General features: G+C 45.6%; 1 protein-coding gene across 4 annotated transcripts in view; it reads right to left on the reverse strand.

Annotated features, from left to right (window-relative positions):
- Positions 1 to 336: 336 nt before the first annotated feature.
- The window catches only part of LOC137437595 (beta-1,3-galactosyltransferase 2), a 38,251-nt gene continuing 20,282 nt past the window's right edge, over positions 337 to 18,305 (reverse strand). For all 4 annotated transcript variants that reach the window (XM_068132045.2, XM_068132046.2, XM_068132048.2 and 1 more), the window contains one exon: positions 337 to 5,456. In XM_068132045.2, coding sequence (XP_067988146.2) covers positions 4,979 to 5,456 — 478 coding nt within the window. In that variant the 3' untranslated portion in view covers positions 337 to 4,978. The remainder of the gene's footprint in view (positions 5,457 to 18,305) is intronic.

The raw sequence follows: 18,305 nt of genomic DNA on the forward strand, positions 1-18,305 counted from the left end.
ATATACACATCGATCATTGATCGTGAACCGGAAAATATAATAAATTGCTGATATTTAGCGACTCGAAAGGTTCTTTATCAACAACTTATTTTGACATACAACAACTTATGCTTCTGCTGACCTGTCTGCAAGGTGTATAAATTGAAGTCCCAAGTGCGAATCACAGGTGAGCCTGTCCTGAGGTAATTAGCGATTGGGAACGATTCAGAACCTGTGGATAAATAACCCTTTTTAATTTCCCCAACAGTTTTCCGGACGACAGACTGCCGGTAGGGGACATGTATTGCAGCGCAATACTCAGAATGCTTGTTTCTATAGCCACTCACTCGGACATCATTTCATGTTTATGTTTATTATTTCTTATTTTAGAAATCCAATATCAAAAAGGGGAGCATTCAGATCAAAATTTTAAACTGACAATTTTTTTTCCAGCTTATGAAACAATTATGGACACAAGTATATCTACATCACATAATTTCAGCAGTTTTCATTTGTAATAAGCACATTTTATATTGCATCACCATCTGCAGCATTTATTTGATATCTATGAATTAAAGATTTCTCAGAATGAATTGGACAAATCGTTGTGGACCCAGATGGAATTAAAGGTAGATGGAAGAGATATATGGAAATGTTGTTGAATGCAGAGAATGAATGGGACGGCAACATAGAGAGCAACCCAGTTTTAGGACCGGCAGAGAAGATAACCAAGAAGGAAGTTGAGGAAGCTATAAAAGCAATGAAGAGTAGAAAAGCGGGAGGGCCGACGGGAGTTGTGGGAGACATGTTGAAGGCAGCAGGAAGTTGGGGTGTGAAGAGAATGACAGAGATCTGTAATCTGGTGGTGAAAGAAGGCCGCATTCCAGTGGCTTGGGAACTGAGTACCCTCGTCCCGCTATACAAGGGGAAAGGTGACCCTCTGGAGTGTGGCTCGTACCGAGCGATAAAGTTATTGGAACATGGAATGAAGGTATTGGAAAGGGTTTTGGAGAGGAGGATAAGGAAGAAGGTGAAGATCGACGAAATGCAGTTTGGATTTATGCCAGGAAGAGGAACGACAGATGCGTTCTTTATTGTGAGGCAGTTGCAGGAGAAGTACATGGAGAAAAGGAAGAGATTGTTTTTGGGTTTGTTGATGTGGAGAAAGCATTCGATAGGGTTCTACGTGAAGTAGTGACATGGGTATTGAGGAAGTTAGGAGTGGAGGAATGGTTGATCAGAGTAGTGATGGCAATGTACGAGAGAGCATGCACAGCTGTAAGGACGAAGGACAGGAACAGTGGTGAGTTTGAGGTGAAGGTGGGAGTGTATCAGGGGTCGGTACTAAGTCCACCACTATTTGTAGCTGTGATGGAGGTGCTGGCTCGGAATGTAAAGGAGGGTTTCACCGTGGGAGTTGTTGTATGCAGATGATCTGGTGTTGATTGTGGAAAGTATGGATGGACTGAAGGAGAGGATGAGCAAGTGGAAGGAATGTATGGAGACAAAAGGTCTGAAGGTGAATATCGGAAAAACGAAGGTGATGGCAAGTGGTAAAGCATGTGGTGAGGTGGAAAGAACTGGGAAGTGGCCGTGTGCTGTGGGCAGGAAGGGTGTCAGAGTGAACTCCATTCAATGTACAATGTGCGCTGAGTGGGTTCATCAAAAATGTAGTGGTCTGAGAGGGTCATTAACCAGTGTGGCAGCTACATTCAAGTGTAAGGTGTGCACAGAGGGAGCTGCAGATGGAGGAAATGTTGAGTTGGATCTTGGAGACGGCGTGAAGCTGGAAGGTGTGAAAACATTTTGTTCCCTAGGAGACATGCTGAATGGAGAACGTGGATCAGACTCGGCAACGGTTGCTGGAGTGACATGTGCATGGAAGAAGTTTCGGGAACTGAGTGTCGTGCTGATGAGGAGGGGAGTGTCGTTGAAGCTGAAGGAAAAGGTGTGTGCTGCATGTGTGAGAAGTGTTATGATTTATGGGAGCGAGACATGGGTAATGAACGTAGAGCAGCAACGAAGGCTGGAAAGGGTGGAAATGCGAATGGTTCAGTGGATGTGTGGAGTATCGTTGAGAGAGAGGAAGACAAATGATGAATTGCGAAAGATGATTGGAATATAGCCTGTGATTGATGCTGTGAAGAGAAACAGGTTGAGATGGTTGGTCATGTGTTAAGGAAGGATGAAAGTGACTGGTTGAGAAGAGTGATGGAAATGAATGTAGAGGAAAGTGGAGGACGGGGAAGACCGAGAAAGACTTGGCTAAATGTGGTGGAAGAAGAAATGCGGGCAAGGGGGTTAACAAGGGGAAATGCAGAAAATAGGGCAAAATGGAGAAGATTGTCATGGGGGCCGCAATGCTAACCCCCACTCTCGCAGGGAAAATGGCCTTAAAATATTTGCTGTTGTTGTTGTATGAATGAAAGATTTCCAAATTATATATCAAATCTTCATCCTGATATTCTTGAGTCAAAATATCTCAACAAAAAACGAACAAAACTAATATCGAAGGCAATGCATTGGAATACATGTGTATGAGTAGACTTCATTTCTCAAATTTTTTTTGCATATCCACCCAAGATTTCAAAATCTACATCCACCCAATCACTAGTCTACCCCCTCCCTCGGCCTAAGACCTGACAACAATGAAAAATTTCTCGCAGACAGACCACCAGAAATCGGGTTTGGCTTCTGGCCTAAAAGTAACAGTAGAGACGCACGCTAAAGTCACAGTAGAGACGCACGCTAAAGGAACAGTAGAGACGCACGCTAAGGGACAGTCAAGAGAGGGGGGAAACACTAACAATGGAGTTGAAGGCCAAGTTTAGAGGGAGAATTGGACAAACAATGGATGTGGGGAGGAATGGGTGGGCAGGAGAGGATGCAAGGGGGTGGACAAGATAGATACCGAAGGAAACTCTGAAGAGGGAAAACTGCAACTTTGGAAGGAGGAGGGATTTGGGTGGGGTGGGCATTAACAATGGTAGAAAAATCATGGTTTTGGATTGGTAACGATTTGAGATGGTGGTGAAGAGCTGTCTTAAAGATGTGGAAGAAGCCTGGCGTTGGCTCATGATCAAGGTAACTGGCTTAAGATCTCAGGGCCCTGAGTTAGAGCCCCTGTTATGTCGTTGAATTAACACCAGGTGGGTTGACTCATCCTGTCATCCTTCCGACGTCAGCGAAATTAGTCCCAGCTGAATGTTTATCGAGATGAAATACATCAGCGGCAGCCGCACTGCCAGAAAACGATGCAACCAACATCCACAGGCTGCCCATGAACCATCAAGACGTTAACGGAAGAATGAGATAGAAGAGAATGTGGAAGTTGGTTCCACAGATGGGGAAAAGGAACGAATGAATGGAGATGAGCAGTGATCCTGGAAACTGATGGGCCGGATCTGCATCTCGACCTTAAATAAAATATATTGAGTTTGTTCTTGTCACATACCCAACTCACCAAACAAGTTTTATCACAACTTGTCCGTGTCTACAACTTTGTGAAATATATCGTTTTTGGCTATATCTCTCAATTATGAAGAATCACTGACAAATAAAAAATAATAATAATTATATAAATACACTACATGGCCAAAAGTATGGGTACACCCCTTCTAATGAGTGGATTCCGCGGATTCAGCCACACCCATTACTGACAGGTGTATATACAGTATAATCAAGCACACAGCCATGCAATCTCCATAGACAAACTTTGGCAGTAGAATGGGCCGAACTGAAGAGCTCAGTGACTTTCAACATGGCACCGTCATAGGATGCCACCTTTCTTACAAGTCAGTTCTTCAAATTTCTGCCCTGCTAGAGCTGCCCAGTCAACTGTAAGTGCTGTTATTGTGAAGTGGAAATGTCTAGGAGCAACAACAGCTCAACCGCAAAGTGTTAGGCCACACAACCTCACAGAACGGGACTGCCGTGTGCTGAAGCGTGTAGCGCATAAAAATCGTCTGTCCTCGGTTGCAACACTCACTAACGTGTTCCAATTTGCCTCTGGAAGCAACGTCAGCACAACAACTGTTCGTCGGGAACTTCATGAAATGGGTTTCTATGGCTGAGCTGCCACACACAAGCCTAAGATCACCATGCGCAATACCAAGCGTCGGCTGGAGTGGTGTAAAGCTCGCCACCATTGGAATCTGGAGCAGTGTAAACGTGTTCTCCGGAGTGATGAATCACACTTCACCATCTGGCAGTCCATTGGACGAACCTAGGTTTGGCGGATGCCAGGAGAACGCTACCTGCCCAAAAGCCTAGTGCCAACTGTAAAGTTTGGTGGAGGAGGAATAATGGTCTGGGGCTGTTTTTGATGGTTCGGGTTAGGACCCTTAGTTTCAGTGAAGGGAAATCTTAACACTGCAGCAAAAAAACGACATTCTAGATGATCATATGCTTCCAACTTTGTGGCAACAGTTTGGGGAAAGTCCTTTCCTGTTTCAGCATGACAATGACCCCGTGCACAAAGTGAAGTCCATACAGAGATGGTTTGTTTAGATCGGTGTGGAAGAACTTGACTGACCTGCACAGAGCCCTGACCTCAATGCCATCGAACACCTTTGGCATGAATTGGAATGCCGACTGAACATAAAACCTATCTAACCTCGCTAATATGACAATGTTCCTTACACATCTACAGCATGAAAACCCGCACTCTTTAGAGTGCTGAACCCTCCAGTGTTACTCCTGGTGAAGGCCAGTCTCACAAAAATAGTCCAAACTGTTTAAGATGAAATGTCTATAAATGATTCGGTCTGACCTCATATCTGTAACATCAAATTGTAACATCAATGTATTGCATTGTAACATCAAACATAAATACATACAAACATATACATACATATGCATACATACATACATACAAACATATACAATACATACAATACAATACAAACATAATGTATGTGCGGAAAATTGTGTTGCTAAAGACAGAGGGCAGAGGACAGTGTGAAGACCAAGTTTGCACAAAATGTCAAATGAAAACCCACTAGCACTCCAACAATGTATGAAACACACCTGTCCAGTACAACAAAAGCTGATTGGGTGAGAGCTCATGTGATGTAATGATTTCATGATAGGTACAAGGTGTGTACAGAACAAAATGGTTGTTGAAGAGGTTTGGCTGAGGTGGGGCTTGAGGTGCAATTCCAATCTTTTTCAGACAGAGTGACACAAACACATCTTCCAGCTCGACGTAAGTGACGTTCGGTGCAATGCTGATGATTTTTGAAGCAAGATCAGTTGAAAAGACGTAACCTGTTCCAGAACAAAATGGCGGGTATAGTTTTGGTGCGTACACATCTTCAGAGACATACCATTTGGAAAGAGGGTCACGAACAGGTGCAAAGTTTTCCATGTAAAAACCCGTCAAGTAGTCGTGACGATGAGGAAGCTCTGGTCGTAAAACTTTTCTTACAAGGTTTTGAACATTCAAGTAAACATCGCTGTCGACTTTCATAGCATATCTGGGAGTGGGGTGAGAAAAACAAAATCAGAATAGGCAATATTTCATTGCATGTTTTTCTCAAATTAGCAAAAGTGACTTGGACACATATCAAGTATGAGCCAATAATATGAGGTTAGAGATATAATAAGAATGTCCAAAATATATGGGTTGATGAATCCCTTCAAAATTGCCTCCGACAATGGAGAAGAAAATAAGATAAAAAGTGGACCAAAACAAGTTAACAAAACCACTTGCCCCCAAATTGGAGCTTTTGAAACATGAAAGGTTTTTGTAAATTGGTACCTTCATTTAATGATAGAATATGCATTGTTCAGTCCTCAAATATACACCAGAGACCTATGATGCCAAGAGCTATGCGGAGTGCAACAAATGGCAGAGATTTCTGGTCCGCTGAAGGGAAAGGCAGCGCCTGCCTTAAAATGGGAGTGCTTGTGAGGCTGGGAGAGAGGGCCTTTAGAATGGGCTGTGCAAGCACAGACACAAACTCAACTTTATATATGTAAATATGTCGTATGTAAATATAAGATGTAGTTGGGAAAGGGAAGAAAACACGAAATTTACTCAGATGCCGGAAAAAATCTTACAATTAAATGTCTCGTCAGCTTGCAATATCACTGAATTCCATTTATGAAATTTAACTTTCATTTGATTAAAAAAGTTTTACGATTCATCTTATAGCTACAGTCACGTGAAAAAGTAAGTACACCCCATGTAAAGTTTTGACTTTTTCAACATATTTCAACATACAGCTATTTGATCTTCATTTCAACAATATTGATAGATAAAGGTGATATAATATAACAAATATCATGAAACATTTACATTTTGTAGTTCAGTGTATAATTTAAATAAACATAAATGCAAATTTCGCATATGGAAAAAGTAAGTACCGTAAGTAAGTAAAAAAGTAAGTTATCGTGTAGCGTGTCATAGGAGGCGACTAAGAGGGTTGGCGTCAGGAAGGGCATCCGGCCATAAAAACATTGCCTCAAAAAGAAAACCATGACAATTACAACTACATATGGGCAGGGTACAGCCCGAAGTGGAGATCGGTTTCTGAGGTTTGGGACATAGAATGTAGGGACAATGACAGGGAGATCAGGAGAAGTGGTGGAAGTATTGGTCAGAAGAAGAGTGGACATATGTTGTGTGCAAGAGACGAGATGGAAGGGAAGTGGTGTGAGAATGGTGAAGGGTAGGCAGGGACAGAAATACAAGTTTGTGTGGCAAGGGTGCCCGGAGGGCGTGAATGGTGTTGGTGTCCTGTTTTCTGAGGAGTTTGTAGACAGTGTGGTGAGTGTGACTAGAGTGAGTGATAGGTTGATGATGGTGAAAACGATGATTGGAAAGCTCTTGGTGAATGTCATCTCGGGATATGCTCCGCAGGTTGGTCGGAGCGATGAAGAGAAGGACAAGTTCTGGTGTGCGATAGAGAAGCTGATGGAAAACGTGAAACATGAGGAAGTTATTGTGGTAGGAGGAGACCTAAATGGACATGTGGGAAAGAGTATGTACGGTTTTGAGGGAGTTCATGGGGGTTACGGATATGGTGTGAGAAATGGAGAAGGTGAAAGGATTTTGGAGTTTGCTGGTGTGGAGTGGAGGATGAAAGAGGTGACAGTAAGGGAGGCATTAAAAGAGAGGCTGAGTAGGGTAGAGGATGATTTGGTTGAGCTTGAAAGTGGTTGGATGTCAATAAAAGATAGTCTGTTGGGAGCCGTTGGTGAGGTATGTAGATGGACAAAAGGACCACCGAGGCACTCGGAAACATGGTGGTGGGATGATGAAGTTGGAAAGAAGATTGACGAGAAGAGGAAGAAGTTCAAGGAGTGGCAGAAGGCGAAGGGTACGGGAGCAGAAAACGCAGAGCATGAAAGTTATAAGGCAGCCAAGAAGGCTGCAAAGAAAGAGGTAGCAAAGGCGCAGGAGGCATGTAGGAAAATGTTCGGAGAACGCTTGGATTCGGAAGAGGGTCAGAGAGCGGTATTCAGGATTGCAAAGCAGATAGCGAAAGAGAGGTGTGATGTGATGGGGGTGAGTTGCTTGAAGGATGAAGTGGGACAAATCGTTGTGGACCCAGATGGAATTAAAGGAAGATGGAAAAGATATATGGAAATGCTGTTGAATACAGAGAATGTATGGGATGGCAACATAGAGAGTAACCCAGTTTAGGACCGGCAGAGAAGATAACTGAGAAGGAAGTTGAAGAAGCGATAAAAGCAATGAAGAGTAGAAAAGCGGGAGAGCCGACGGGAGTTGTGGGAGATATGTTGAAGACAGCAGGAAGTTGGGGTGTGAAGAGAATGACAGAGATCTGTAATCTGGTGGTGAAAGAAGGCCACATTCCAGTGCATTGGGAACTGAGTACGCTTGTCCCTCGAAACAAGGGAAAAGGTGACCCTCTGGAGTGTGGCTCGTACCGAGTGATAAAGTTATTGGAGCATGGAATGAAGGTATTGGAAAGGGTGTTTGGAGAGGAGGATAAGGAAGAAGGTGAAGATCGACGAAATGCAGTTTGGATTTATGCCAGGAAGAGGAACGACAGACGCGCTCTTTATTGTGAGGCAGTTGCAGAAGAAGCACATGGAGAAGAGGAAGAAGTTGATTCTTGGCTTTGTTGATCTGGAGAAAGCATTATATATGGTTCCACGTGAAGTATTGACATGGGCATTGAGGAAGTTAGGAGTGGAGGAATGGTTGATCAGAGTCGTGATGGCAATGTACAAAAGAGCGTGCACAGCTGTAAGGACGAAGGATGGGAACAGTGGTGAGTTTGAGGTGAAGGTGGGAGTGCATCAGGGGTCGGTACTAAGTCCACTATTATTTGTAGCTGTGATGGAGGTCTTGGCTCAGAACGTAAAGGAGGGTTTACCGTGGGAGTTGTTGTATGCAGATGATCTGGTGTTGATTGCAGAAAGTATGGATGGACTGAAGGAAAAGATGAACAAGTGGAAGGAATGTATGGAGACAAAATGTCTGAAGGGGAATATCGGAAAGACAAAGGTGATGGCAAGTGGTAAAGCATGTGGTGAGGTGGAAATAACTGGGAAGTGGCCATGTACTGTGTGCAGGAAGGGTGTCGGAGTGAACTCCATTCAATGTGCAATGTGCGCTGAGTGGGTTCATCAAAAATGTAGTGGCTGGAGAGGGTCATTAACCAGTGTGGCAGCTACATTCAAATGTAAGGTGTGCACAGACGGAGCTGCAGATGGAGGAAATGTTGAGTTGGTTCTTGGAGATGGCATGAAGCTGGAAGGTGTGAAAACATTTTGCTACCTCAGAGACATGGTGAATGGAGAAGGTGGATCAGACTCGGCAACGGTTGCTGGAGTGAGATGTGCATGGAAGAAGTTTTGGGAACTGAGTGGCGTGCTGATGAGGAGGGGAGTGTCATTGAAGCTGAAGCGAAAGGTGTATGCTGCATCTGTGAGAAGCGTTATGATTTATGGGAGCGAGACATGGGTAATGAACGTAGAGCCGTAACGAAGGCTGAAAGGGTGGAAATGCGAATGGTTCGGTGGATGTGCGGAGTATCGTTGAGAGAGAGGAAGACAAATGATGAATTGCGAAAGATGATGGGAATAGAGCCTGTGGTTGATGCTGTGAAGAGGAACAGGTTGAGATGGTTTGGTCATGTGTTGAGGAAGGATGAAAGTGACTGGTTGAGAAGAGTGATGGAAATGAATGTAGAAGGAAGTAGAGGACGGGGAAGACCGAGAAAGACTTGGCTAAAGATGGTGGAAGAAGAAATGTGGGCAAGGGGGTTAACAAGGAGAGATGCAGAAAATAGGGCAAAATGGAGAAGATTGTCATGGGGACCGCAAGGCTAACCCCCGCTCTAGCAGGGAAAATGGCCTTAAAATGCATGTTGTTGTTGTTGTTGTTGTTGTTGTATTGCATTGTGACATAGGCTATTTGGCCGAAGCCTCACATGGGGTTGTGGGGGCGTAAATTATCTTTGTAAATGTGTATCGTGTAGCACTTCCTGGTGGTGGCAGAGGGTAGTACAATGTACTTTTTTGCCTGGGCAACGCTGAGGTTAAAGCACTCTTCGCATGGGTAAATTTATCCTCCTTCCCTTCTTCCCCCACCCCACAAAATGGAGGGGCCTGTCAAGGTTCCCCCCAATATATACAGTCGCTATAGAAAGTCTGCTCCCCCTTTCAAAATTTTCACCTTTTTTGCCTTATAGCCAAAAGTTAAATTGCATTAAATCTGACTTTTTCCACCTTTATTTACACATCGTAACCCACAACTTCCAAGTGAAAAACAAATTCTACAAATTTCAGAAAATTTATTAAAAATACAAAACTAGATTATCCACCCCCCTTATATTAGCCATTGTAATTTAGCTCAGTTGTAACCAATCACCTTCCAAATCACACATCAAGTTAATTAGCCTCCAGCTGCGTTGAATTGAAGTGATTCTGATTATTTCAGAATAAAATCAGCTGTTCCTGTAGGTTTCCTCTGCTGGGTGGTGCATTTCACAGCAAACACTCAACCATGTGCACCAAGGACATTTCAAAAGACCTCCGCGATAAAGTTGTGGAAAGGAACACATCAGGGAATGGGTATAAAAATATTTCAAAGGCTTTGAATATCCCTTGGAGCACAGGAAAGACAAGCATTAACACGTGGAAGGCGTTTGGTACCACCAAGACCCTGCCTAGATCAGGCCATCCCTCCAAACTGGATAATCAAACAAGGAGGAGACTGATTTGATTGATTTGAGATTGATTTGAGATTTGATTGATTTGATTTGATGGGCTACCAAGAGGCCAATGGCAACTTTGAAAGAGCTACAGGCTGTTATGGCAAAGATTGGCCACGGAGTGCATGTGACAACAATATCACAAGTACTCCACAAGTCCAGCCTGTCCTCAAAAAAGCCCACCTTGTCTCCCATTTGAGGTATGCAAAAAAACACTCCAGAGATTCTGAAGCCATGTAGACAAAAAGTTTTGTGGCCTGACAAAACCAAGTTGTAACATTTTAGCCTAAATGCAAAACGTTATGTTTGGAACAAACCCAACACATCACATGGTGGTGGCAGCATTATGTTATTGGGATGCTTCTCATCAGCAGGGACTGGGGCATTTGTTAGGATAGAAGGGAGAATGGATGGAGCAAAATACAGAAAAATCCTAGAGGAAGACCTGCTGCCCACTGCAAAAAAGCTGAAATTGAGGTGGAAGTTCACCCTTCAGCATGACAACGACCCGAAGCACACAGTCAAAGCTGAACTGGAGTGGCCTTCTGGCTGGTGGAGTGGCTTTCTTCTAAAGAAAGGTTAGAATACAAAAAAGCAGAGGCAAGGAGAGTTGCAAGAGAATTTGACGCAGAGAGGTTTGCAGTGACCCCTAGTGAAGCACAGTTCAGAGCGTTAGTAAAATCGGACCTCTTGAAATTGGCCAAACATTTTAGCTTGGAGGTCCGAACTAATATGAAGAAGGCAGAGATGCAGACAGTGGTGATACAATCTATGGTGGGATTACGAACATGGGAGGAGGTAGCCAATTTTTTTTCACACTTTGAGAAAGTGGCTCAACTGCTAAACTGGCCTGAGGAGTCCTGGACCATATTAGTGCAAAGTGTTCTGGTGGTAAAGCTCAAGATATTTATTCGGCTTTACCGATTGACCAATGTGCAGATTATGAGGTATTGAAGAAAAACATTCTCAAAGCCTATGAATTGGTCCCGGAAGCTTACCGACAAAAATTCCGGAACACCAGGAAGAGGGAGAATGAGACCCATGTGGAGTTTGCCAGAATGCAAGAAACCATGTTTGATCGGTGGTGTGATTCCAAAGGAGTTGGGAAAGACTTCGAACTACTGCGACAATTGATCCTGGTGGAGGAATTCCAACAGTGTGTCCATGAGGACATTAAAGTACATCTGGAGGAAAGGAAAGTACCAAAGCTGTATGAGGCAGCAACCATGGCAGATGACTGTGCCTTAACACACAGGATGGGGTTCCACAAACCTAACTTCTCGCCGAGAGTTAGCCAGGGGAGTTATGGTAAATCAGGTTCGGAGAACAAATTTTCATGGAGGCGGCCTAGAGAGGACTATGGGGACAAATCTGATACCGCGACCTTTAGGGATCAGAAGACTGCAGTTCCAAGACATACCTATCTTCCGGGGGGCCCGATGCAGACCACGAGTTTTTCCTCCGGGCCAACTTGCGCTTTTTGCAGGACACCTGGGCATTTGATGTCCCAATGTTACGCCCTGAAAAGGAAAAATCAGGAGCGGAGTCAAACTAGTGGAACTCCGAATGCATTGGCCAATGCGAGAAATCGTCCTTGGAGGACAGTGCCTTGTGAAGGTTCCCATACCAAAGTTACGGCATCACAGAACGACCTTGTTCAAGAGGGTTACAAACCTTTGATTTCAGAGGGGTTTGTGTCACTGGATGGAGACTTAACTAAGCAGAGACCTGTTAGGGTGTTGAGGGACACCGGAGCACATCAATCTTTGATGCTTGAAGGCATTTTGCCATTGTTAGAGAAGACGGCAACTGGTGTTAGTGTTCTTTTACAGGGGGTTGGTGGCCATGTTAAAGCTCCTCTCCATGTCATCCATTTGAAGTCTGATTTGGTGTCAGGACCGGTCACCGTAGGTTTACAAGCCACTCTTCCTGTAGAGGGAATCTCTTTTATTATCGGGAATGATTTGGCCGGTGGTCGAGTTTCTGGTACTCCGATGTTTGTTGAAAAGCCCAGTATGGAAAAGAACACCGCACAGTTAGAGCAGGAGATTCCGGGTATCTTTCCATCCCGTGCAGTCACTCGTGCTATGGGTAGGAAGCGCTCTGAAGAGAAGGAGAAGGAAGGCGATGTGGATTTGGGTTCCTTAGAGGTATTGGAGGAAAATTCAAAAGAGGAAATGGAGTGTCCGTCGGAGGCATCTGGGAACGAGGTTGAACAAACGGTGCTGGTCTGAAAGAGACTTGTTGAAGAACAACACAGAGATTCGGAGCTCTGGAGTTTGATTGATAAAGCCGTTACAGAGGAAGAGGCTATGAAGATACCTGTTGGTTACTTCATGAAAGGGGAAATACTAATGAGAAAATGGAGACCACCGGAGGTGCCAGCAAACGATGAGTGGAAAGTTCATTACCAAATTGTGGTGCCACCGCCGTACCGGAAGGAGATATTGAGTTTGGCGCATGAGACACCTTTGGCCGGGCACCTTGGAGTGAACAAGACATGTGACAGAATATTGGTACATTTTTTCTGGCCAGGATTGCGACGTGATGTGGTGGAGTTCTGTAAATCTTGCCATTCTTGCCAGCTGGTGGGAAAACCTAATCAGAAAGTCCCATCTGCACCTTTAAAACCAATTCCAGCTTTTGAAGAGCCATTCAGCCGTGTCATTATTGACTGTCAGCCCTTTACCTAAAACTAAGGCTGGACATCAGTATTTGCTGACCATCATGTGCGCTTCCACAAGGTTCCCAGAGGCAGTGCCTCTTAGAAAAATTACCGCGGCAGTTATTGCAAAGGCCTTGATTAAATTTTTCACTTTGGTTGGCCTACCTGAGGTCATCCAGTCTGATCAGGGTTCCAATTTCACGTCAACGCTTTTTCAGCAAGTGGTACACCTGTTGGGAGTGGAGCAAGTAAGATCAAGTACTTACCATCCCGAGAGCCAAGGGGCCTTGGAAAGGTTTCACCAGACATTGAAGAATATGATCAGAACGTATTGTTTTGAATGTGACAAGGATTGGGATGAGGGAATACCCTCATTGTTGTTTGCTACGAGGGAATCCATTCAGGAGTCATTGGGGTTCAGTCCTTTTGAACTTGTGTTTGGACACGCAGTGCGAGGACCATTGAAATTGGTGAAAGAACAGTGGCTGCAGGAGGAGTCACAGTCAACAGTGGTAGAGTATGTGTCAATGGTTAGGCACAGATTCGCAAAGGCTTGTGAAGTTGTGAGAAGAAACTTGAAAGTGACACAGGATAAAATGAAAGTGAGGCATGACAAGAAATCTCAGATAAGAAATTTCAGTCCTGAGGACCGAGTGTTAGTGTTGTTTCCTGTTCCATGTCAGCCACTACAGGCTAGATATTTTGGTCCCTATGCAATCGAAAGGAGGGTTAATGAAACAGATTACGTGGTGACAACTCCCGACCGACGGAAGAAGCGGCAGCTGTGTCATGTCAACCGACTGAAGAAATATCATGAGAGGAAGCCTGTGGAAAAAATGGTTCCTGTCTCACCTGTCGTGCCTGTAGTCGGGGTGCAAGAGAATCCACAGGTTGAGGCCGGTGTGAAGTTTGATAACTTTGATGACCAGGCTTGTCCCAGATTGACGAACACGGAAGTGTTGAGTCATTTAGATGAGAAATTAGGTCATTTGACGAGGGAACAACAAGGATAACTGTCCAGCCTAATTTTTGAGTTTGCACATTTGTTCACAGATGTACCTGGTCGTACTGACTTGGTATATCATGATATTGAGGTGGGGGAAGCCAATCCTGTGAAACAACACCCTTATCGGATGAACCCTGTGAAGATGGAGTATCTTCGGAAGGAGGCTCAGTACATGTTGGAGAATGACATCATCGAACCAAGCAGCAGTGAATGGAGCTCACCATGTGTGTTGGTTCCAAAACCCGATGGCAGTTTTAGCTGTTGTACGGATTTAAAACGAGGTAATTCAGCGACCAAGACCGACTCATATCCCATCCCGAGGATTGATGACTGTATTGATAGAATAGGCCCAGCTAAATTTGTAACTAAGTTTGACTTGCTGAAAGGGTATTGGCAGATTCCTCTTACTGATAGAGCCAAGGAAATCTCGGCTTTAGTCACACCAAATGGGTTGTATCAGTACAAGGTTCTTCCCTTTGGATTGAAAAACGGGCCTGCTACATTTCAACGGCTGATTAATAAGCTTATTGCAGACCTTGAGGGGGTGGAGGCTTATCTGGATGATGTCATCATCCACACTATGACCACGGAAGATCATATTAAACAAATTCATGCATTTTTCAAGAAATTGACCGAGGCAGGGTTGACCATCAACTTATCTAAGAGTGAGTTTGTAAAAGCACAGGTGGTGTTCCTAGGCCATGTAGTAGGTCAGGGTCAGGTGCAACCGGTGACAGCCAAGATAGAAGCCATTGATCGCTTCCAAGTTCCAAAAGGGAAGAAGGAGCTTATGAGATTATTGGGTATGGCTGGTTGGTACCGGCGGTTCTGCAGGATTTTTTCTGATGTGGTAGCCCCTGTAACGAATTTGCTGAGGAAAGAGACCAAGTTTATTTGGGACTAGCAGAAGTACACGGCATTGCCGGGTGGGGGAGGGGAGGGGGAAGGGGAGGGGAGGGGAATGGGGGGGAGGGGAGGAGAGGAGAGGGGGGAGGGAAGAAGAGGGGGGAGGGGAGGAGAGGGGGGAAGGGGAGGGGGAAAGGGAGGGGGAGAGGGAGGGGGGAAAGGGAGGGGGAGGGGAGGGGGAGGGGAGCGGGAGGGGGGAAGGGGAGGGGGAAGGGAGGGGAGGGGAAGGGGGAAGGGGAAGGGGTGGGGGTGGGGGGGAAAGGGAGGGGGAGGAGGGAAGGGGAGGGGAGGGGAGGGGAGAAGAGGGGGGAGGGGAGAAGAGGGGAGGGGGAGGGGAGAAGAGGGGGGAGAGGGAGGGGGAGGTGGGAGGGGGAAGGGGAGGTGGGAGGGTGAAGGGGAGGTGGGAGGGGGAAGGGGAGGAGGGAGGAGGAGGGGAGGGGGGAGGGGAGGGAGGGGGAGTGGGGAGGGGTAGGGGGAAAGGGAGGGGGAGGGTGGGGGAGGAGAGGGGGGAGGAGGAGGAGAGGGGGGAGGGGAGGGGAGAAGAGGGGGGAGGGGGATGGAGGAGAGGGGGGAGGGGGAGGTGGGAGGGGGAGGGGAGGGGGAAGGGTAGGGGGGAGGGGGAGGGGGAAGGGGAAGGGGAAGGGGTATTGGGGAAAGGGAGGGGTAGGGGGGAAATGGAGGGGTAGGGGGGAAAGGGAGGGGTAGGGGGATGGAGGGGGAGGAGGGAAGGGGAGGGGAGGGATATAGATGGTTACTGGCAATTGATCACATCCACAAATGATGTAATCCACACAATTTATGTACTTTACATAACGTTAATAGGAATACATGGCCGTGTAGATGGGAAATACAGTTTGTTTGAAATACAGTTTGAAATACAGTTTGTCTCATCTTCTGTCTCTCGCTGTCTGGCCCTCGCCAGACGTTGTTGATTGGCGTTTAGACGTGCCTCTGTCTCATATTCTGTCTCTTGCTGTCTGAATCTAGAGACACATTCTTGATTGGCTTGTCGATGGTGAAAAGTATCTTCATCGGTTTCATGGAGTCTCCGATCAGCGATTTTCCTTGCTCGGGAGGTTGAACGCGACAAATTTCTTTTCTTCGGTGCCATTGCCTTTATCACAGTCAGTCTTCGTCAGATTGCAACTCTGCGTCGTGTCGTGGGCGTGGCCTCATGCTCCCAGGTGATTCGCTAACTCGAGCTCGAGCGAGCCATAATGCGCTACATTATGGCAAAAAATATGGATCTAAAGATGAAAGAAAAAAAAACCTATGTGGTGTGAATGCCAATGTTCCTCGCTGAAATGTGAAAAAACGCAATCGCTTTTCGCTCTGAATTACGTGCGAACGCGTAACTGTGAGATTATGGCGGCAAGGTTGGAACATCACGTGATCGCTCTGAGCGAATCAGCGCGCTGCTCTGCCACCGGCTCAGATTCCGTGTATAATATTCCTCGCTGAAATGCGCTGAGGTAAAAATATGGTAAAAAATTATTATGAAATAAATATTTTTAGGTAGGCCATGTTCTTCCCAGGCTCAATGGCCATGTCTATGCCAAATATCAAGCACGTGAGCCTCTCCGTTTAGGAGTCTATCGGTAACATTACACACACACACACACACACACACACACACACACACACACACACACACACACACACACACACACACAAACTGTGTTATATCTATCTATAATTCCAGTAATCTCTGTGTGTGTGTGTGTGTGTGTGTGTGTGTGTGTGTATGCGACCGCTGTTTCTCGACAACTACCGGTCCGATATACTTGAAACTTGCCAGGTATATTGCTGGGGACCCGAGGATGTGCCTTTTCAAGTTTCATATTAATCGGACAAGTAGTTACCGAGCTATGGCGATTTCTTTACCAAACTCCGCAAGCCGTTCGCTTTGGACCAAACCATTGCATGTAAATAGAGGGGGGGGGGGATTGTCACCGTACTCGCAAGCCGTTCGCTTTGGACCAAACCATTTCATGTAAATAGAGGGGGGGGGGGGGGTTGTCACCGTACTCGCAAGCCGTTCGCTTTGGACCAAACCATTTCATGTAAATAGAGGGGGGGGGGGGGTTGTCACCGTACTCGCAAGCCGTTCGCTTTGGACCAAACCATTTCATGTAAATAGAGGGGGGGGATATAATTTTAGATATATATATAGTACGGGCATGCCCTAGTATATATAGATGACAAATGTCAAGCTGCCTTTGCCCACGTCAAAGCGATATTAATGAGCTCTCCTGTCCTAGCAGCCCCGGATTTTCAAGAACCATTCAAGTTGGCCATTGATGCAAGTGATGTGGGGGCTGGGGAAGTTCTATTGCAGGAAGATGGTGATGGCATGGATCAACCGGTGTGCTACTATTCCAAAAAGTTGAACAAACATCAGGCAAACAATGCCACCGTGGAAAAAGAGACCCTTGCTCTCCTGCTAGCGCTTCAGCATTATGAGGTGTATCTGGGAACTACTACCTTTCCTATAAAAGTCTTCACTGATCACAACCCCTTAACCTTCATTCAAAAAATGAAAAATAAAAATCAGAGGTTGATGAGATGGAGTTTGGCTTTGCAGGAGTTCAACTTGGAAATTGAGCATGTAAAGGGCAGGGACAATGTTGTTGCTGATGCTTTATCCAGAGTGAACTAACTTTGGAAATTCCTGTAGGTTGTTTGGAAGTTTTGTTGCTTTATTTTGGGGAATATTAATTATTGTTGCTCACGTGAATTGATCATTTGGGGGTGAGTTTAACTTTTGTTTGTTAAAAGAGTTTTTGCATGCAAAGAAAGTTTTCACTATGTTCCAACTTTCTTTCTTGAGGCGGGGAAGTGTTACGGATTCGTCACTTCCGTTGTTGTGGTTCTCATCCACTGTAAACATTTTTGGTTGCATGTACTATTATTGTTATCATTTAGGTGAAATAGAGGTAACTGTTTTCAAAAGGTAAAAAAAGTTAGTGTTTTAAAAGAAACCGGAAACCGGATCGGGAACCGGATGAGGAAGAAGAGGAGGAAGAAGAGGAAAAGGAGGCGGAGCGAGTAAGGTCGGAGAAGGAGCCGAGCTGCTTGGAGGTCTGGAGCAAACGCTGGTGAACGGGGGTCACTAGCGAACTTTGGGGTTTCCTGGGAAAGGGATTCCTGCGACAGAGTTGTTATCGCTGTGACAGATAAACCTGCGTGACAGGTTTTGTGGTTGATTCCAAAGAGAATCATTGGAGTGCCGTTACGTCTCGAGAACGGACCGTTGGCCATTTTGCCTCGTGCCTGATTTCGCATCGCTCCAGGTTTTTTTCACCTCGCTTCAACCATTTCACCGCATCCAGACGTTAACCTGGTGTGTGTGTGTGTAACGTGGCTTTTGAGTGTGAATTTGCGGTTCGCCGTTAGGGAGCCGTTAAACGTCCATACCCGAAGGTGTGATTTCCCAATCGCCTCTTGAGGGTACCTTTGCCCATCTTTGGCAGTGTGACTGTCAACCGAACGGGATTCTGGTCTCGATACAACATCGTTCTGATGATCACTGGAGCGTGGATCGACTGAAGCTGGC

The sequence above is a fragment of the Myxine glutinosa genome, chromosome 12 (assembly GCF_964187855.1).
Source record: "Myxine glutinosa chromosome 12, kmMyxGlut1.1, whole genome shotgun sequence".
Classification (NCBI taxonomy): domain Eukaryota; kingdom Metazoa; phylum Chordata; class Myxini; order Myxiniformes; family Myxinidae; genus Myxine; species Myxine glutinosa.